We start from the raw sequence: 22053 nt of genomic DNA, 5'->3' as shown, positions 1-22053 counted from the left end.
AGTATGATGATATGCTGTCATCAATGTCACTAACGTTTAAAATCAATGTGTAAGATGGTGTTGATAACAGGACGATGTAAATATCGGTAATACAAAAGTAAAATATCATTTCTATCTTACTCCTCATGCTGTTGTGGTGTTGCTAACTTGGAAGGTTTAGTGTGTGTGGGTAGGAGTAGTGTGACGACATAGCATTTTGGGATTTATTCTAACCATTTAAGTCACGTGGCCATCTGATGAGTACTAATTGAATGATAATTTAACTTGTTTAATGAAGGCAGCTGACAAAACTTTGGCTGTGTCAAAAGAACTTTACCTTCAGATAGTCTCTTATAGTTTAAAAAGTTTAAGAATAGATACAGATAGAATTTCATTGAGGGTATTACTGGTGATTAGAAATTCATCATTCCCTTTATGTATCAACTCCCAATACAAAGGATCGAGTCTTCTCATATGAATTGGTACATCCGCTACTTGATGTAAGTAGGCTTTCTTAGTGACAATAACTTGATGGTAATTACTGCAGTGCTTAATACTGGATTTTTACTCATCTTGTATTGATGAATGTTTTGTTCTGTTCTATAATCACAGAAATAGGTTAATTTTGGTTTTGAATTTCTTGTTGTGAGCATTCTGCAGTAATTACGTTTACAAGGGATGACTACTCATTTATTCACACTCGGTGTAAATAAAGTTGAATGTAGTTTATGATTGGGAATCTACATGGTGTATTGAAAATACATAAATCAGTTACTAGTTCTAGTCTATTCTATAATAAACTATGTAGAACTTAGAAATATGATAATAAACAATGTAGAACATAGATGTCATTCAAATTATGATGAATTCAAATTATGACAATAAACAATGTAGAACTTAGATGTCATTCAAATTATGATGAATTCAAATTATGATGAATTCAAATTATAATGAATTCACATTATGATAATAAACAATGTAGAACATAGATGTCATTCAAATTATGATGAATTCAAATTATGACAATAAACAATGTAGAACTTAGATGTCATTCAAATTATGATGAATTCGAGTTATGATGAATTCATATTATGATGAATTCAAATTATGATAATAAACAATGTAGAACTTAGATGTCATTCAAATTATGATGAATTCAAATTATGATAATAAACAATGTAGAACTTAGATGTCATTCAAATTATGATGAATTCGAGTTATGATGAATTCAAATTATGATGAATTCAAATTATTATAATAAACAATGTAGAACTTAGATGTCATTCAAATTATGATGAATTCGAGTTATGATGAATTCAAATTATGATGAATTCAAATTATTATAATAAACAATGTAGAACTTAGATGTCATTCAAATTATGTTCATGCCGGCTGGAAATTCCCTATCAATGATATATGCATTAGTAATTGCCTTAACATAGTCTAACGGCGCTTATAATAATGTGCTATTGGTAAGTGTATTCTTTCTTGTGCTTACATGTATTTGGATTGTTGATGTCGCCGTGCGGTGAAATAAAAGTGGGTGAAAAATACTATCTGGTGACTGTGTTTTATGGCCGGTGGTTTAACCCTTAAGCAAACATTAAAATGGGGACTGATGCTGCCTGCGAAGCTGGTGTGCTACGCCGAATGACGGTTATACCGGCTATACAGATACAAAAGCTGGTTTGTTACACCGATAGACACAGATACAGTTAAACACAGTAGCACCGATTCATAGTTAGTTGTCTCCCCAACATAATGAGCTGGTGGGTTAGTTAGCAACACCCTTCTGACTTATCTTCGGTGGATCTGCTGAGACATCAACAATTATACAATCAACAATCAACGCGCCGAATCTTGTTATCAACAAGTCAGACAACAAAAAGCGGGGTATGCCTTCTAGTAGTAGCCTCGGCATTCTGTCTCTCGCAAAAGTGTTGACTTGCTGTTCTGCTGTGCTTAATTCTAACGCAGCATCGTTGGCCCATGCACAGGAAACACTGTTAGCAACCGTCAAGAGACATAAGCACCATTAAGTTTGCCATGTGGCAAGCCACGCACGGCAACCTGGCTAAGACAATCCTGCAGGCAACCAATATCCTCAATGACAAAGGTGCGCCACCTATCGACCGAGCAGTCTGCTCCACGTGAAAGTGTCGATTTGTTGTTGTGCTGTGCTGTGTTGTGTTGAGTTATCACGCAGCATCGTACGTTAGCCCACGAGAACCACTGTTAATAACCGCCAAGAGACGTAAGCCTCAGTAATTCTGCCATGTGACAAGCCTCGGCAACCTGGCTAAGGCAATCCTGCAGGGCACTGAGGAAGGAGGGCGACGTCGGGGGTGAGAGAACATCATCGCAAGACGCCATTACTGAGCGGACGTCGCCAAACCTGTTTGAAAGGCTAACAATAGCGGGAGACAAACAAGCCATTGTTCTGATGTACTTTCAATACTTGTCAAACAAAAGATAATTTTTCAGCGTACCACCAGGTTCTCCTCAGACTCACTCACTCACTCACTCACTCACTCACTCACTCACTCACTCACTCACTCACTCACTCACTCACTCACTCACTCACTCACTTACTCTCACTCATCCTCTGGCACGTAGTGCGTAGAGCCGACTAGGTTGACTAGGCCTCGCCATCTTCCTCTGTTCTCGGCCATCTGCGGTGCCTGGGATAGCGGGTCTCGTCCCACGACATCCATCCATCGGGTACGACGGCCCCCCGTGGCCGCCGCCATCCTGCTTGTTTGGTATAAAAGTCCAGCATGGCTCTGGTGGGGTGCTCTGGTGGGAGGCGGAGAACATGGCCGTACCAGCGTATCTAGCGCATTGCTGCGAGAAGCAGGTGGTTGCTTGGTCAGTTCACGGAGTTCGCTGTTGCTGACATGCTCGTGCCATCGGATGCCGGCTATCCTCCGTAGGGCTCGACTGTCAAAGCCATCAAGTCGGGCTTCTAGTGTGTTGTTAAGCGGCCAGGTTTCGGAGCCGTACTGGAGTACTGGTATGACAGATCTAGAGGAGTTGTAGACACCGACTCACACCACTATGATATACAACTACCAGCATCAAAGTCATTCTACATTAACATTTTTTTCCACGAATAGCAAAATTATGGAGCTCCCTTCCAGTCCACTGAAAGGAGCCCCCCCCCCCAAAGTATAACCTTGACCAAGTTCGTTAAAAAGAAATATGGAGACAGCTCTTTATCCTCATGTCTACCTTTCCCCCCAAACAACCCGGAGATCAAGGGACTCGGTAGATAGGAAGGTAGGTGGTGAACCCCTTGGTAGCCTGTGATTACACATAATTGTGCCTCGGGCCTCAGCACGACACGCACCACGAAGCCCCACCTTGCCTGGGTCAAAGGTGGCGCGAACGGTGAGATCGTTACCTGTCCGCCATGACAGTCCGACCAAAACAACACACCGTCTGTCTTCTTTACCGTCTTTCTACTGAAATCAATTCACTTGCGTCCTTTTTCGCTTTACATTTAAACATGCGGTAATTTTGCCTTTCTGCCCGTACCAAATAAAGGACAGGTAGCCCAGTGCACCGAAAGTTATGAATATGTTCATATTACAAACATCCCTTGTAGGGGTTGATGACCTTGGGTCCTCGCAGCGTTACCCTGTCTTTTATGCAGGAATGTGGAAGAACAACCTACGTTCTGGCAGTTGGTGTTCTGATACAGACGCTACTTAGGTGAGGGCGAACATACCCTAGGATATACAGGTATGTCATGTTTTATTCTAAAATGCAGCTAAAGAATCCCTTACTAAGGTTGTGTAGATAACATTTGATCGTTAACACATAATGTATAAGGTTCCTGCTCTTTCCACCATAAGATTTGCAACGTTGTATCATACATATCATGCACGTTGCATCATACATTGTACCTTGTTTGGAGAACTGTACTGTGATCTCGATCGAATCGAAATTATAACCTCTTACATATAAAAACGCATGCTTTATGTATTACTTTGTACTTCATAAACTGATGTAACGTAAATAAATACACAGCTGGGTTGTTGTCTAATTATTCCAGTTATTGACATTTAACGCCCCCCTCCCCCACAAACAGTAAACTGGTATTCTTGAACGTTTGACCTCACATGCGCGCATGCGCTGGGCACCGACATATCCGTGTATAGAGAACTGTGTTAGGCCACGTTGATTTGATTATATGAATGACATCCTCTGGAAACCCCAAAACTAATGCACGTGTGAATAGAATCTACGTGGTCAGGAAGGTTGAACAAATGACTAACACACAAAGTATGGAATAGCGAATAATAGATTCTTCATTTTCACTTCTCCACATCTTTTTCTTTGACTTTGAAACTCATTTGGGCATTACATTTGTGAAGGTAAGACATCCAGGCAAGCAATATATAAAGAGAATTCAAACTCTACAACTGGATAAGAATTCGGAGATTTATCTCCGGACGTTGATTTAGGCATTAAACGCCATTGGAATTGTTTCCAAATTATATTCTTATTCACGGCATGTATCTAATTATTTTGCAGTTGCTTTGAGCGATTTACAGTAAAGTCGAATTTTCAAAATCATTTTTGGACACGGACGAAAATTGATACGCGCGCGGAAGTCATCCATATAATCAAATCAACATTGTCTTAACAATAAATGAAGTTTACGAAGTTGCCATTTCTAATTACAATGTACTGCCTTTGTCTTTTCAGTAGGGCTAGCCCTTTGTAATAGCCACCCTTAGGCTAGTTGGGCAGCCCTGGCAGTGCGTGCTGAAATTTTCGTTGTTAAGGTAGCCTCCACCTAGCCTCTAGCTCTAAGACTCCCCTGAGGTTCCTAGGATCGGTGTCTCAACTGGTTCATTGCATTTTTATACTGCTTCTTCTGTCTAACGGCCTCTTTGCTGCACCGGGCAAAACACCACCCACAGGTTTTTACATGTCCGGCGCAAATCCTGATAATAATGCCGTAGAAAACTATCAGCCGCCCAGACGATCTGCGCAGGTGGCTAGATCTCAACATCTATGGGAATTCAGTTTAACTTCGTGTTCTTTTCAGTTTCATCTAACTGTTACAGTACAGGGAACGGAGGATCCAACATGGCGGCAGGTCTGAACCTCCAGCCTCGGACCGTCAGCGGTCTGCTTTACCTTGACCTGAGTAACCAGGGTCTGACGTCCATCCCGGAGGAGGTGTTCGATATCACTGACCTGGAGATTCTAGATGTGGCCAACAACAAACTAACCTGCATCCCGGAAGCAATCGGCCGTCTGCAGAAACTTCGCGCCTTGGATGCAAGGGGTAACATGCTGACAAGTTTGCCACAGGCGATCGGCTCGTTGCAGCAAATGAGAATCCTGTACATTGATGACAATCAGCTGACTGAGGTTCCACCAGGGGTTTGTTCTCTGTCCAACCTTGAGACGCTTACTGTCAGTAAAAACAAACTTTCCACCTTCCCTCCTGGTGTGGAAAAGCTGCAGAAATTGAGAGTACTGGCCATTGCTAATAATCAGCTGACAGAGGTTCCACCAGGGGTTTGTTCCCTGTCCAACCTGGAGGTGTTAAGTGTCAGTAACAACAAACTTTCCGCCTTACCTCCTGGTGTGGAAAAGCTCCAGAAATTGACACAACTGGACATTAGTGGTAATCAGCTGACAGAGGTTCCACCAGGGGTTTGTTCTCTGTCCAACCTTGAGTGGTTAGGTGTTGGTCCAAACCCCATTAGACATCTCCCCGATGACGTCACACGACTCGCCAGGCTGAAGACTCTCGATGTCCACTCCTGTCAGTTTGATGAGTTCCCCAGACAGGTGCTGCAGCTGAAGACACTCGAGAAACTGTACGCTGGCGGCTGCAAGTTTGACATTGTCCCAGATGAAGTGGGAAACTTACAACACCTGCGATTCTTGTCATTGGAAAATAACCTCCTCAGAACCCTGCCGAGCACCTTGAGTCGCCTGCACAACCTACGGGTGGTCCAACTCTGGAACAACAAGTTCGACACATTCCCAGAAGTCCTGTGTGAGCTGCCTGCCATGGAGAAACTGGACATAAGGAACAACAACATCACCAGGCTCCCAGTCGCCCTTCATCGAGCAGACAAGCTGAAGGACTTGGATGTTTCCGGAAACCTGACATACCCTCCCCAGGATGTGTGTGAACAAGGGACCGGCGCCATCATGGCCTTCCTGAAACAGGAGGCTGAGAAAGGTGAGTCATGCTCGCAAGCGGACAAAAATGAAACCCTTGTAATTGAATGAATCGTGGTAAAGCATATATGTTACGACAGAACATAATCTAATTAGCTTTCCGACCGTAGAAGATAAATACATATATGTGGACTTATTCTAAACTCATAATTACCTTTATGTATACAATTAAAGTCTTCATAGTTTGTGCTGCTAATGAGGTGTTGATGTATTTGCTTTACTTTAGTTGATGAGAGGTATTTTTGTAGTTAACTAATACAGATGGTATGACATTCAATATCTAGACTATTTCTTTTTTCAAGGTATTGATGAATATATCCTTCGGGCCTTCAACCGTCTGTCCGTGAAGGTGAAGCAAACCCAGTGGAAACCGCTCGCCAGGAGCTTAGGGCTCAGCAACAGGGCGATGGACGCCATCAAGGTGATCTGATTATCATAGTGGATTTTCACAAATGTAGAGAAACTAATACCTCACTATCATAATCTTTCATGCTTCTAAATCTATATTGTTCAGTTGGTATAGTTGCCAATCGGCCAACACAGCTGCCAATACGTGATGTTTTCTGCTAAATAAGTCTGAAATTATGTACTATCAGGGTAACATCATTGAAATTTTTGCACGTTCAAATAGTCAAGTCTTGAAACAATATTCATAGTTGAATAATTTTGCCTTTAACGAAACCATTACCTCCAGCTTCATCAAGTATTTATCTCCTTTAGAAGTACGACATACAATAATCCTCATCCTCATTGCCAGTCATTGGTATTATATCATTCAGAGATACTTATTGATAGATAAAATTATAACTACAATACTGAACTACAACATGTTTTGTCAGACCTCCGCCCCAGACGACTTTCCAGACCAGGTGTACCTGACCCTGGTGCAGTGGAGATTGAAGGCAGGTGAGGCGGCCACACTTCCCGCCCTGGAGCAGCACCTGAGAGACCTGGACTTTCAGCAGCTGGCGAACCAGCTTGCACACTCACCCAGGGTGAGTGGATACATATATGCCTGTTTTACACTTTTGGCTTCGACGAAAATGTGTAAGTGCCATTGGATTTGGTAACTCTTGAGCAACAAATGTACGCACAAATGCAGGCCAAATGTTAAAAGAGTCATCATCGTGACTGCTACGATTTCAAACCTTAATGCTATGATAAATGAGCGAAGAAATAAAATGAATGACTCAATGCGTATTCAAAGTAATTGGTACCAAGTAAATAAAAACATTTTTCCTTATCAGACCCCGGATCGAAGAGGATACGAAGCTGAAGAAGTCGGTTCTGTTGGTGGCCATGAGGTAGACGAGCCGCAGAACAGGTACAAGAGTGTACGATGTCTTCAACCGTATTACTTCTAAGGAAACTAAACGTTAAGCATTAGAACTAATAAAGAACTAATGCTAATGCTAATTAGAACTAATAAGCATTAGAACTAATATTTATATCTCAGAAAGCCTTGAACTTCCTTCAAAGATTATTTCCATCTCATCGCATTTGTTGTGTAACTCTACCTTTATTGTGAAATGATTTTTCCGAGCAGATACCCCAGCGTGACGGTTGACCGCAGGTTCCCTATTGTAGAGTTTGAACGACTCCAGTTCCTGTCCATTCTCGGCCGCGGGGGGTTCGCCTACGTGAAGAAAGCCCGACATCTGGACTGGAGACAAGACGTGGCTGTCAAATGTCTGCTGACTCGCGAGATAGAAGGAAGGTAGGGTTTCGTTTTATCTTTCTGGAGCTATTAAATCAATATTTCATTTTTGGTCTACGACTATCCCAAGGAGCAACCAAGCACATGACCATTGATATTCAATATCGTGTGCAACTTGGATTTGGTCTTGGAAGATCAAGATTAAAATCAATAATTGATATGAAAATAGATAATTTGGACACACAAGATAATGTTTCTTTTTTTTCTCTCACTTGAAGTGAGCAAGACCTGCTGTACTCCGAGGCGAGGAAGCTGAACCTGGGAAGCCGATCAGACCACGTCATCAGTCTGCTGGGGGTCTGTCTGGATCCAAACTTCGCCATCGTCATGCCCTACATGGAGAACGGCTCCCTGGCTGGGCTGCTCCGGGATGTGGACGTGCCCTGGGCCCTGAGGTGGAGAATGGCGCACGAGATCTCCCTGGGGATGACTTTCCTGCACTGCCAGAACCCACAGATTCTCCACTGTGACCTGAAGGCAGAGAACGTGCTACTGGATGGGGACTTTCATGTGAAGGTGCGGATTGCATTACCCATTGCTGAAAGACTTCTCTATTGAAAATGACAATAATCAATCTCAATTAATCCACCGGGTTGCATAAATCCTCCTTTTTGAAATACAGTGAGATCTATAGTGCAGAACCCCCAGGTATGCACAGAGTGCATTATACTTGGCGACGTCGGGTTGTACGTTTGAGATCTGTTTGGATATATTTTTCAGCGTGGCGTAATTATGTAACCTTGTAGAATTATGTTAGTAGATGGTAAGTTAGTTTTGATAAAATGCAACTTTGATACCCGTTGCCGATCTCTGGATTTCAGACTATTGCCTGTTCAACTTTCGGGTTGTCACTGCCAAGTTGATGTCCCAAAAGGAAAGTACAAATAGTGTCGAGGTCTAGGAAAAATAAACATTGATTTCGAATGAAAGCTTCAGTTTAAACGAAAGTAACTTTGAATTATTGCAGTTAAATCTCCAATGCCTCTTCATTAATAGATTTCAGACTTTGGGCTGTCCAAGTGGAAGATCAAGTCACGTGTGGTCACGGGGACAAGTCCGGATGGTGGCACTATCACGCATGCGCCACCAGAGTACTTCTTGGACATCAACCTCGTCCCAACTCCTCAGTTTGACGTCTACAGGTACTAGCCAATGTCGTTCGTTTCGTCCTGAAGTATCAAAATAATTTCGAGATCATTCATTCTTTTGGCTTCTAAAATTTCCAACAAATACATGTTTTTGTTTCAGCTTCGGTGTGCTGCTGTGGGAGATCATTACGAGAGCAGAGCTATATGGAAGTGAGATCTATCCTCTTGTCTAAATGCCATTTTCTGGCAAAGTTTGATTGTATGCTGCCTTAATCTTTTAGTTATGATCATCATATTTCATACTTGTGCGATATGGTAGGATTTTGATGAACATTTATCAATTCAGTTTCCTTCCTTTATCATCACATCTGCAGATGCCGTGAACACTGCCCTCATCAGGCTAGCCGTGACGTCAGGACAACGACCTGACCTGACCCTGATCCCCACAGACCGGGAGGACGTGACGTCAGTGAGCGAACTGATGCAGACATGCTGGAGCCAGAAACCGGAGAACAGGCCGACATTCCAAGGTAAAAAAAAAATGTATTTTTACTTTATATACAACAGCCTCATTACTCCGATGGGTACCTATTGGCTGTAATAATACAACCTGGTGAACCTGGTGAATATAATCTACTGAAACCGCACTCATCCTCCCTATCTGGTTATCTGCTATATTTCATCATAGGGTAAAGAAAAAGGGCAGAGGAAGGTTAGGAACTTCTTGGTTGATGTCAATGTTATTCATTTGTCAATTTCACATGGTCGTTGCTCCAGTCGAAACGGGTTATAGAAAAATGATATCTACTGCTATATCGGTCCCTACGAAGACTTCCTAAACACAATGAAGACAAGAAAACTGAAGTGGTACGGCCTCGTGTCACGGTCATCGGTACTAGCCAAAACCACCATACAAGGAACTGTCCTGGGGGGAAGAAAGAGGGTAGGCGACGGAAAGGGTAGGAGGATGATATCAGAGAATGGACAGGCATGGCACTAAAAAACAGATAGAAAACCGAAAAGGGTAGAGAAAACTGATCTTAGTTATCCCAAATCCCAGATCCTGACGGTCATATAGTTACACTACGGGATAGATCAGATATCCAATGCTGAAAGATGCATTTCAATAAGCTGCTGGTAAACATGTTGTGTCTTTGATGTCCAAATTTAAGTGTGAAGACAATCTCCATGGGGTACAAACTAATACAGTAGTGCTAAAAGATTCAGTTGTATAAACTGTTTTTAAACTGTTTATAACTCCAGAGTGTGAAGACCGCCTCCGTGCCGTGACCAGCAGGTCCAGTAAGGAGGACGTTCTACAGGCGATTATCGACGTGCAGAGGATGAAGGTAATAACATGGACTTTCACCTGTTTTTTGTCCTGTCCTTTCATCTGGAAGCAAAGACATTGAAAAATAGCCTAGTATCCACCATATTTTAGCTCCAGTTTGCTACTCTGGTCACGTTTGTTCTTCCCAGTTCCGGAAGATACTCACCACACAACAACCTGCTATACTCTACCAACAGTTGTTTCCAGTTTCACAGCAGCACAGCTACAGGACTCGCAACGCCAGTAAAAACACTTATAAACTTCCAAAACCAAAAACCAATGCTATGAAAAATACCTTCATGTATAGAGCAATATATATGTGGAACAGTTTGCCGCATAGAATTCAAACCGCACCTCAGAGTAGTTTCAGGCAAGAGATGTCAAAGAATATGTGTATTAGTTAGCTAATTTTAATGCCGTAATGTTATGTAGCCTGTTGGCAATTCTATGTAGTCTGTCTGATGTATTTTCTGTGTATCATCATACTCCAGGAAGAGTAGCTTCATACCATGTATGTAGCTAATGGAGCAAATAAAGTATCCAAGTATCCAAGTTTGTGACGGATCCTTGCTGATCCTTAGGTTCCTATTTAATATGACTGACCGTCTTCATTGATGACACTGTGGCGATGACTGTAGATGGTGTATACTCTCACCTGGCAGTAACGATAGTGGAAAGTAACCTGGTATCCACCATATTCTAGCTCCGGTTTGCTACTCTGACCGCTTCTCTGCTGAATAGTCGGCAAGGTAAATAATCGGAAGAGCAAACCAGAGCTAGAATAGGGTGTATACTAGGCTGAGTGGAGGGTAGAAAATTTGCAAAACTATTCATGTTTACCAGTAACAGGTGATTGTTGATCCTGGGACTTGATGACTGCAGCTTAGAGGCTCTATTCTTGCGGTACCAGCCAGCCGAGGGTGTCTAAAGTCGATTCTCTAGTATAGTTTCTCTTACGAATGCGTATTAGTCTAGGTCACATGTGAGCCTATGCTTATTCTCCTAACACCACGTCCTGAACACTCGGCAATCGGAGAACAAAACTGCAGCAAGAATGTGGTTATATAGAAAGTACCAATGGGGAAAATGTATATAAACTATTTCTGTGCCTCAATATCCTTGTATGTCATTATCTTAAAACACTAGTTTCACAGTGATGATGAGATTCTTGTTGCACTTGTTCACAGGCTCGCAAGAACTGATTCAACTCATTGACAGCCTCGATCGGCTACGAGACGACTACCAGCACCTGAGTTGTCGTGTTTTTGTGGAGATGAGACAAAAATCTATATAGAGTCATACTGAGGACTGTTAAAGGATGCAAATACATGCACATAGAGTAGCTCAGAGGAAGTTTTTAACTAATCTAGCTATAAATCCAGGGGACCAAAGAACAATATTGGTACATACTATGAGCGTGCTTGTTATCAAGCTACAACATTTTCATCAACTAATCAGGACTGATTTAAGTCTTTGTTTCTGTGTACAATAGGCAACAAGTAGGGGAAATTTACAAGAGGTTGTTAAGAAATGCAAGTAGTGCATGCACATAGAGTAGTTCTTCGGACCCAGGAACTTTCCTGATAATCTAGATCCAGGGGGCTCAAAAGGCAGTATTGGTATAAACTATTTGCGTGCTCTTTCAAGCTTTTTTTTACATCATAAAATTAGGATGGATTCCACTCATTGACATCTTCGGATACGAAACGAGTACCATCATCAGGTTTGTATCATTTTTGTATAGGCCAGGTAACAAGTAGGAGAAATTTGTTAAGAAATGCGAATAGAGGTACATAGAGTACTTCTGAATCAGCGGACACAGGAACTTTCCTGATAATCTAGATCCAGGGGGCCAAAAGGCAATATTGGTACAAACTATTCCCGTGCCGTTTTCAAGCTACAAGCAACAATATTGTCATCTACAAATTAGGACTGATTTAAGTCATTGGCATATTTGGATACGAGACGGGTACCAGATTTGTCTCTTTCGTGAAGAATAGGTAACAAGTAGGAGAAATTTACAAGAGGTTGTTAAGAAATGCGAATATAGCCACAAGGCGCAATTCATCGGACACAGAATATTCTTGATTTCATATAGATCCAGGATACGCCAAAGCCAGCACTGGTATAAACTCTCTTAATGAGTGTTTCTGATTTAACAATGTTTTCATCTATCTTCTACTATTCAACATCGGGCCATCAAAGTTCTGGCTCAGGAATTCTTGCCACCAGGTAAACTAATCTATAAGTTGAACGTAGTGCTTACATAGTACTTGAACATGTAATGGTTTTGTTGAGTGAAAATGATTAATGTAACAAATTTTACAGGCTTCTTTACAATCTTTGTTTATTTGGCTGGTGTGGTAATAAAATTGGTTGAAAATGGTATCTGGCAAATGTGTGTTTATTTTCTGGATGTAGGATAGGCCATAAGGCAATAGTCACTGTGATACAAATTCTGAGTGTTTTTCTAGCTATAATCATCGAGCAACAATATTTTGAGCAACAAATTAGGACTAACTTTTATCAGCTGTCATCTTTACTCAATTAAAATCTTGATAAAACTTTTCTACATTTAATTAAGTGCATGTATTAAGCAGCGAATATGCTTCAATAGATAACTTTTGAAAATATGACATTTACGTGAAATACAGGCAAAATGAAACTAATTCATTATAATCCTATTATGAATACTATAGATGAATACACGTATTATCAATATATCATACTCATTTGTTTTGAATAAATTGTACTTATCTCTATCGTGAATACATAATACTTATGAAAAGCTTCTTGATAAGAGCACTAAGGCCACACCAATTTAGTTTCTTGGTTAACGGCATTTTTTTTAATTTTAGCAAAAACAAAATCATGAAAACAGATGGCTGGGGTGAAAACTTGCACCTGACCCTGTTCACACCCTGAAACTGTGTGCACCAAAGTACAGACTTTCCTCTGAGACTCTGTTTTCATGTTGATTTTGGAATTTAGCATTTTTTCATTAAATCCGTTAGAAATTAAATTGGTGTGGCCTAAGTAAGTAATAATTATTTTTCCTACTTAATGAAGCAAAAGTTAAAAGATTCAAAATTTCATAAGTTATTTCTTCACGAATCCTACAGCTAATCTCACTTGTGATCTGTATTCTTTCAATAGTTCTTAATTCAAATAGATTCAAATAGATGATTTTTGTCTTTTTCGGTGGCGCACCATTTTACATCAATTAAAAATACAATCTCCAGTTTCATATCTAAAACGCTCAGGTGATTCTTCACCTATTTTGCCACCCCTTTAGTCCTACAGAAAATCCCAAACAAAGAACTGAACGCTCCTTGTTCTGCAGTGATTCGATAAGAATGAAAAGTGGTTGTGAAGCATTTAAGAAACTTCAGAACTTCTCAAAGAACTCAGTTCCTTTTCTTCACATTTCCTTCTACAAAATAACCTGACACTCGGTTTTCAGCATCTAAGAAAACCAAGAACTTCTTACAGATCTCAGTTCCTTTTCTTCTCACTGCCTTGGAGAAGAACCTGCATGCTGGTCCTGGTTGCTAGGAGACCCCTCCTCTCGGTCTCCGTGACAACCACGCCCATCCAGAAACTCCAGAGGATCCCGAATGCCAACAGGAGGTTGAGGAGCAACGTGAGGATGAAGGGGAGAGGCAGGGAGGAGATGAGGAGGAAGAGGAGGAAAGAGAGGAGGAGGACCGCTCCATAGAACCAGCGGACGGATGCTGTAGAGGCGATGGCCTCATCCATGATGGTGACGGCTTCGCGGAGGAGGTCGTCGTGTTGCGGAATGTCGGGAAGATTAGCTGAGTTTCCTGGATTGTCTGAAAAAAGCAGGAATTACAAAAGAGAATGATTTATTTTCACACAGCCAAACACTTCTTACTTACCAATGATTGCATGCTGATGAAGGCAATAGATAATTTACTGGAAGACTGGCTGGAACATGACAGAAGCTCTTGGTGAGGGCTCAATGATACCCACTTGTAAGGTCTCCAAATGATCTCTCAAGGGCCTTTTTATGATCTAAATGACCAGTGGCAGACACTGTATTATATTCATATTATTTTGTGTTACTCATTACTGCTATTATTATGATCTATTTCTGATTATCATCATTTATCACTGTACCTCTACCAACACTCCTATGTCAAGTTTATGTATTCAATTGGTGTCCTATAAGTCCGTATGGGCTGGGCGACTTTATTGAGTCGCAGGACACGAAAATAAAATATTCATTCATTCATTCATTATAAGAGACTCTTGACCATTCTCAAATGTCCAACCAACCTGCTAAAGCTAATTCAACACACAGTGAGCACGCAAGTGTTTCTAAGGTCTTTTAATGATCTCCATGTGCCACAGAAATAGAAGGACTAATATAAGGTCTAATGTTCACCAGCATGTAGGACATACAAAGAGTTGCATATCGAAGACCGAAGAATGATCTTTCTTAAATTCTTACCATCACTTGGTTCTGAGACCTTCTCCAGTTCTAAGTGCGCCAGCACGCCTTCATGGTCGGAGTAGTTGAAGGGTTTTCCGGGTACCTTGTGCATGGTGGTCTCACAGTGGACACACTTCACTCTGCACCTGGCAGACCCCTGAAAGGACCCCAACAAACAATCATGTATGAAATCTTGTCCACAATTAGTTTACTATCCAACTTTGCTTCAAAGAATCATACATTGCCATCACCTTCGAATGAAATCATGAAAAATTTTTGAAGTATCTGGTTACATTTTTTGGGCGTTGCAACATGTTAACATTAGGACACTCCAATTTAATTTCCAGAATTAAAAAAAAATGCTAGATTGTAAAATCAACATGAAAACAGAGGAAAGTCTATACTTTGGTCACACAGTTTCAGGGTGTGAACAGGGTCAGGTGCAAGTTTTCACCCAGTCTTCTGTTTTAATGATGTCCTCGTGCTAAAATTTTACCCAAAAAAAATCTGTTGACCAAGAAATTAAATTGGTGTGGCCTTATGTCTCTAGGCCATGTCAATTTAGCTTATTGGTTCTGGGGTTACAAAATGCAATGTTGAACTGAAATATCAACACGAGTCAGAGGGGAAAGTGCATATGACCTAAGACGAACGGTCACAGAGTTTTCCCCAGATTTTAAGCATCCGTTGTAAAAAGAAGGCATCTAATTCTCTCCAATTTTACGTCTTTTTTCCCCATCATATGGGGGTTGGCCGTGCTTGCACATGGATGGGGGAGCCCCAGAACTCCTCAGCAAGTGCAAGTCTTTTTTATAGCAAGAGTTTTTACAGCTGGATGCCCTTCCTAATGCCAACCTACTGTTAGGACAAGGAGAATACGTTGAGTGCCTTTCCCAAGGGCACAACGTCTGGGTTCATGTCCGGACATGTCTGGGTACTCCACTGGGGATTGAACCTGGGTCTCATTGGTTCATAGCCGGATGCTCTGCAACTATGCCACACTATATATGGCCTCCGTCGGTCAGTATTGACCATGGTAAAATCCTAATTGACAGCAGCCCTACAGCATGGACTATGGCTAAACAGCCCTATACGAGAATGACAATATCTGCCACAAAAATCGTCACAAAAATGCTTCATAGATGCCACATAATTACTCTTTTTATCTAATTACTTTTTTAATCATTTTACACATTATAGTGTAATGCATCAAAGAGACAGTCATCAGCAATCTGGATTTACCTTGTAGAAGACATAGTCCAGTCTCATCGGTGGGTCGGGGTTACCAGTGCTATAGTCGTTGGCAGCACTGTTGCACGTCAAGCCGGAGTCTTCCGAGTTCTAATGAGGGGAAAATTGTGTGTGAGGCCCTTAATGCAAGAAGTAAGCTAAGACAAACAAACAAACAAACAAACATATTCCTTTATCAAATATCTCATAAAACACTGGGAACGAAGACATAAGATCTCTTCTTACATCTCTCTGTGTGTACAATACTTATTCCCAACTGTGGAAAGCAAAGAAAGGATTAAGCATCTACAGTCTTAGTCTGCATCATTCCACATGTCTACATCGATAGTACAGTGCAGCTTCCCTAAGGCTATACATTACAACCAAACAAACAAGCAAACAAAAACACATACCTTGTGTTCAGCAGTCAGCCAGGAGTCTTCCATCCCAGTGTTAGACTGGATGATTTTCAGTCCGAGCTCAAACGGCTGGTTGTTCAAATCTCCCGCCAGAATGTTCATATCCGAGGAATGCCCGGTATATCTGTAGGTACAATGTATAATCTAACTTAATGTGCAATTGTACAAGGCACAAAGTATGGCATCTACTGGCACTTACCTATAGTTCTATAACAAGGCTAATCTACCTAATACAAGAGTGTATAGTATGGGATCATGAGCTTTTACAATCATTGGAAAAATTTCTAGATGAAACTAGAGATTATGATAGCTTGAAAGTTCATAGAAATCGTTCTGAAGCAACGTTTAACAGTTATTGTCAACAAAAAATAGAACTTACCCAAATTTTTTGACAGTATATATAGGAATGAGCAATCTACAGCTTCTGTGACATCGCATTATACAGAACACATGCCTTGGTGTAGTGGATTATAAGTCTACCTAAGTTTATGCTAAGTTTAAATCATTCCTTAGGCCACACCAATTTAACTTCTTGGTTAACGGATTTTTTTTTTTTTTTTTAAAGTTTAGAAAAAAAAATAATGAAAACAGAAAGCTGGGCCAGCCTTCTGTTTTCATTAATTTTTTTTTTCTAAATTTTTTTTTTGAAAATAAAAATCCGTTAACCAAGAAATTAAATTGGTGTGGCCTTAGCAGAGGGTAAGTTTATGCTAAGTTTAAATCATCCCTTAGCAAAGGGTCTCTTTCTGCAACTTGATCCACTACTCACAGAGTCATAGGTTCTATCTGCATAATGTGAGGTCACAACAGCATGGACCTCCTTTCAGGCTCTTTAATTTCTATAAAAGCTCATAATCATATATCATATACCGAATGAACTGGCTGAGTTCGAAGGCCTGCGATACGCGGTGAGCCTTGTACTCGTCATTGTCATGGTCGTACTCCGCATGGGTCTGGAACAGAAGGGCTCAGGTAAACAAACAAACAAACAAACAAACAAGGTGATAAACAAGAAGGAACAAATGGGATCAGGTAAACAAACAAACAAACATGTGGGGATTCCACATTGTAGGCAAAACTGCGGAGAGACTGTTGAGTATCGAAAAAATATTGATAAATCTCTGCAAACTCTTTTAGTGAGTGCTCAATATTTCTTTCAATGACCTTATTTTTCTTTCTTTTGAGCCTAAGCAACTTCAACTTGCTGAGGATTCTGTAGCTCCATGAGCATTCCACAATCTCCAAGCATTAAGGTAGATGTGTAAATGCCCTCCAAAAAGCCTGACTTGTAAAACATGCCAAGAAGACTACAGAACAGCAAATGAATTAGCTGAAATTCCAATACAAATATCGCATTGTGACAAAAGGCTCAATCAAAACAATCTCCTTCCCGGGGTACTCACGTGCGAGGCATAGAAGTTGATCTCTGTCCCGGCGTACTGTATGCGGCAGAGCCCCACGACTTTCCCACCGTACCAGTCGAGATGGAACAACTTGTGGGCGTGGCCGTTCAGCGTAAAGCGATACTGGTACACGCCTATTATGGGATGCTTGGAGAACATGCACACACCGCTGCCATTCCAGCCACTGAGATACATACAGAAACAAAAATCAAACAATAGAAAAGACACACACAATACAAAGGTTACTGAAGCAAGATTTTGGATGGATTTTGTAATATCATAATAAACAGGGATCTCCCCAGAAATATAAAGCAGGATGGGGGAGGGTGGAGGTCTAGAGGGCCTCTAGACCTTCCCGACCCCCCTCGCAACTTGTATTCTAGAGGAGGCGTACACCGTTCAAGAAGAGAGCAACCGTTGCATTTTGACTTTTCCGGACATAAATAGAAGTCATTTCCTACAACTTCAGCTTTGCATCTTGTCTACAACTTATTACATCTCGAGTTATGAGCAAAATTACAGGCTTGGCCAGAGAAATATTGGAAGATGGGACCCTTTAGCTTAGAAAATTAACAGGATGGAGGAGCGCCACTGTTCCATTCTTTAGGGAGATCCCTAAACTGTGACAGACGTTTCAATTCAGGTGTCCACTCTCACACCACAGCCATTCCAGCCACTGGGGTTAGGAGAAATAGATCGAGAACCAAAAAATCAAGCTAAAGAAAAGACATGATGAACAGTAGATCACTAGTAGATATTCAGGTCAACAACATTTAACCCCCCCCCCCCATTTGGCACCAAATATGCATGGATTATAGGGTTAGGCAGCAGGGAGAAGGTTAAAGACTTTAATCTTTACAACTACAATGAGATAGGGAGATTATTTCAGGATAGGAACTGATACACATGGGAACTGCCCTGTCAAACCCAAGGGAGAGTAGCTGTTGTCATGTATATTATATATATGGAGTTGATTCTAAGTTAGACATTTAACATACAAAATGAAACAACATTTACCTGTAGAAGTAGTGATGGTAGGGCAGCACATCTTCCACCTGTGAGACTAGCTGCTCATACAAGGCGACACTCCAAACCTTCGTTATGAAAAAACAATCATCACTAGTTGTAGTAAACAACAACAACATCACAACCCTGTATTTGAACCAACACATAAACCAACAAACAAACCAACAGTGTAGAAAACTTGGCAGCTGTAATATAAATAAAATCTAACGTAATATTCCATGAACTCTGACCTCTTGTAGCGCGACCAGGTCGTACTTTCCCGTTGCCAGCTCCTCGCCGATCGCGTGAAACCTCTCCGGGACTTTGGGAACAAGGTAACTGATACCCCTGGAAAACACAACAAAATGGTTTCATGCACACTATACTACATGTTTGCTATTCTTTGCATGGGAAGTTAAGTCAGAGGTCCCATGTTTGAGGAGAGTGAGGGTGAATGGATCAACAAGTTCTTTGCACTGTGTCGCACTCAAAGTACAACTATCTGCTGTGGCATAATGATAATGGTTAGGGAGTTTGGCCCAGGGGTCCTGGGTTCGAATCTCCTGACATGTGGCCGATGCTGTGCCCTTGGGAAAGGCACTTAACACGACTTTCCTCACTCCACCCAGGTGTAAAAATGGGTACTAGTACCTAACCTCGGTTGGGGAGGTTAAAGGTGGTGGAAGGAGAAAGAGGGTTTGCGGATTTGATTTCTGGACCTCAAGGCTGTGCATGGGGGTTTAGCATTGAATGGAATTTCCTTGAGGAAAAGATGGGTCACTCTGTGGGAGGGCCGGAAAGAATGCTTTATTTTGCTGAAGGATCATATTGCTTTGGGGATGCTACAGTGGGGGGTGGAGGTGGGCAATGAGCATACTGCATACATTTACATCCTGCAGGAGTTTGCTATCCCCAGTTTTAGATTTTAAAACATGGAGGACTATGTTCCCTGTTCCTTTATATACTGCTCAGTCAGGCCAACATGACAGTAGCATTGTGGCTACAAGAAAGAAATGAGAAACAAAAGCAACGCTATACATTGTACAAACACACACACTTACAACATTCCAACCCACGCTCATGCACACTGACACACATAACCACAAATACATTGTACATTGTATACAAGCACATGCATTCAGGTACATTCTAGTCTAAATGTGAGACATATGTTTTGCATTTTGTCAAACAAAGGCTCTCTCATTCCCTAGCTGTCCTATCCAATTTCCAGTTTATTTCCCCTTGTACCTCTTCCCTAAAATCCTAATTGTATACTGAGTACTTAGAAGTTTGTTTATGATAAATGGCTTTTCTACCAGTCTTGGTGCACCTACCCCCCCCCCCCCCCCACCTGCCATATGATCAGCCGCTACCTTTCCTCTAGCCCACCCACAGCTTGACCCAGATCCTCTTCAAGGAAATTCCATAAGAGGCCAAACCCCCATGCACAGCCTTGAGGTCCAGAAAGGGTAGTGCTGAGGTAGCCCACCCCACTAGCCCACCCCTGTAGACCACCCCATCGAATCCGCAAACCCTGGAAGGAGAAAGATGGCCATGGGCCTTCCAATACTATGCCCTACACACTGTACTAGTAGATTAACAACCCACTGCTCCTACGGCCTCAAAAAAGCTTTGGGACTATGTTTATGTTAAATGGTGTGTTATGCCTTCATCCAGCTTACCTGCTATGTAATACAAGAACAAAACCAAACAATCATTGGCTGCTTTGGGAGTACCTAACTTCCTAAGTAGGTCAGGAACACACACATGAAAAACACACAAAGACAGACACATCAGCATACCCCCCACCACACACTCACAGACACACACAGACACACATACACACACACACACACACATATACACACACATAAACACACATGCACAGACACACACACACACGCACGCGCACGCACACACCCAGAAACACACACATGCAGACACACAGACACACACACACACGCACACACACACAGAAACACACACATGCAGATAGACACATACACGCACACACACAGACACACACACACACGCACGCACACACACAGAAACACACACACACACACACACAGCAAACCCCAGTACCCATGATACATTTCCAGACCTACCAGCAGTTCAGCGTCAACACTCGGAGATGGGCAGGCATGTTTCTATGGGAACGGCAGGATACAGGAAATCTGTGGGATTTAGAACAATGGTTGTCATGGTTTTGTATGGGAACTCATCACACTTAAATACATATCTAACATCTACTAAGTAAGAACATACTAACTATATTTGCCATCTACAATTATATTCAGAATTTATGATTTAACATATCTGTACCTGTATCTACATTGTTGTCAATATGCAATTAGCCTATGGGTATGAATTTGCAATGCACTTATTAGCCGGTATAACCGCCATTAGGCGTAACACAGGAGGGCCTGCATGCCCCTTTTACGTAGAGCGTAATCGGCCGTTTTAATTTTACGTAGAGCGTTGCCGACCACTCCATAATTTAGCGTAGAGCGTAGGGGGGGCTTTCTGAATTTAGCGTAGAGCGTAGGGAGGCTTTCTGAATTTAGCGTATTACGTAGCCGGCCCTCCGAATTTAGCGTAGAGCGTTGTCGGGACCCCCCCATGCAGGCCCTCATTCAGAATAAGGGGTATTCGGATTGAAAGTTAGCCCCCATATATCACTTCTTCCTTTGACTAAATAATCGATAACCAATCACCAGATAATAACTTATAAATAATTAATGATGGCTAGATATTTAAGACATTTCGAGGTGACCTGCCAGTTAGACTTTGCTCAAGGTTTGTCATATCAAGGGTCATATGCATGGCTAGCAATAAAATTACCTTAGTTTCCAATAGACTAGGTTTCCAGAATACGCCAGAATAATCAGCGCAATGATTGTGGGCATCAACGGAAATCAGAAGAAGAAGAAGAAGCCAGTATTCGCCGATCTTAAATATCTATACACCTAGGCTCACTGCCTCACCTGGTGAACTATGACGTGTAACGGGTCCGCAACAAATGCCAGGTGTGGAAAGCTGCAATGATCGGGAGCTAGCCGACCTGTCGAAGGCTTGTTTCCTGCTACGTGGCAGACATCTGCAAAAGTTGCTGAACAACAGTGTCCTTGTCGAGCGAAGTGTCGAAAAATGGGGTTAGTGTGGGAGACTCGGAATGAAACTCGTGAGAAATTAGCTCAGCTGACTGAATAA

At 41.7% G+C, this 22053-nt stretch overlaps 2 protein-coding genes across 5 annotated transcripts in view; one reads left to right on the top strand and one right to left on the bottom strand.

Annotated features, from left to right (window-relative positions):
* Positions 1-12715, top strand: part of LOC136421546 (leucine-rich repeat and death domain-containing protein 1-like) — a 23965-nt gene extending 11250 nt beyond the window's left edge. For 2 of the 3 annotated variants that reach the window (XM_066408884.1, XM_066408882.1), the window contains exons 2-12: positions 5063-6193; positions 6495-6613; positions 7032-7187; positions 7440-7516; positions 7739-7909; positions 8128-8425; positions 8906-9051; positions 9158-9207; positions 9372-9527; positions 10261-10346; positions 11515-12715. In XM_066408884.1, coding sequence (XP_066264981.1) covers positions 5080-6193; positions 6495-6613; positions 7032-7187; positions 7440-7516; positions 7739-7909; positions 8128-8425; positions 8906-9051; positions 9158-9207; positions 9372-9527; positions 10261-10346; positions 11515-11529 — 2388 coding nt within the window. In that variant the 5' untranslated portion in view covers positions 5063-5079 and the 3' untranslated portion in view covers positions 11530-12715. Of the gene's footprint in view, positions 1-3393; positions 3724-5038; positions 6194-6494; positions 6614-7031; positions 7188-7439; positions 7517-7738; positions 7910-8127; positions 8426-8905; positions 9052-9157; positions 9208-9371; positions 9528-10260; positions 10347-11514 lie in introns of those variants that run through there. The other variant, XM_066408883.1, reaches the window with a different exon arrangement.
* On the bottom strand, positions 12716-22053 carry LOC136421547 (putative neutral sphingomyelinase). Of its 2 annotated transcripts, none has more exons than XM_066408885.1 (10): positions 21828-22053; positions 20949-21017; positions 19092-19188; positions 18853-18929; positions 17836-18019; positions 17303-17385; positions 16427-16556; positions 16026-16124; positions 14802-14940; positions 12716-14160 (listed from the first exon to the last, which is right to left on the bottom strand). In XM_066408885.1, exons 2-10 carry the CDS (start codon positions 20984-20986, stop codon positions 13823-13825), a joined length of 1185 nt encoding a protein of 394 aa, XP_066264982.1. In that variant the 5' UTR covers positions 20987-21017; positions 21828-22053; the 3' UTR covers positions 12716-13822. The 2 variants fall into 2 exon arrangements, with proteins under 2 accessions (XP_066264982.1, XP_066264983.1); XM_066408886.1 differs by having other exon boundaries at positions 20949-20990.

This window comes from Branchiostoma lanceolatum, chromosome 16 (assembly GCF_035083965.1).
Source record: "Branchiostoma lanceolatum isolate klBraLanc5 chromosome 16, klBraLanc5.hap2, whole genome shotgun sequence".
Lineage (NCBI taxonomy): Eukaryota > Metazoa > Chordata > Leptocardii > Amphioxiformes > Branchiostomatidae > Branchiostoma > Branchiostoma lanceolatum.
This window is presented reverse-complemented; position numbering and strand designations above follow the sequence as displayed.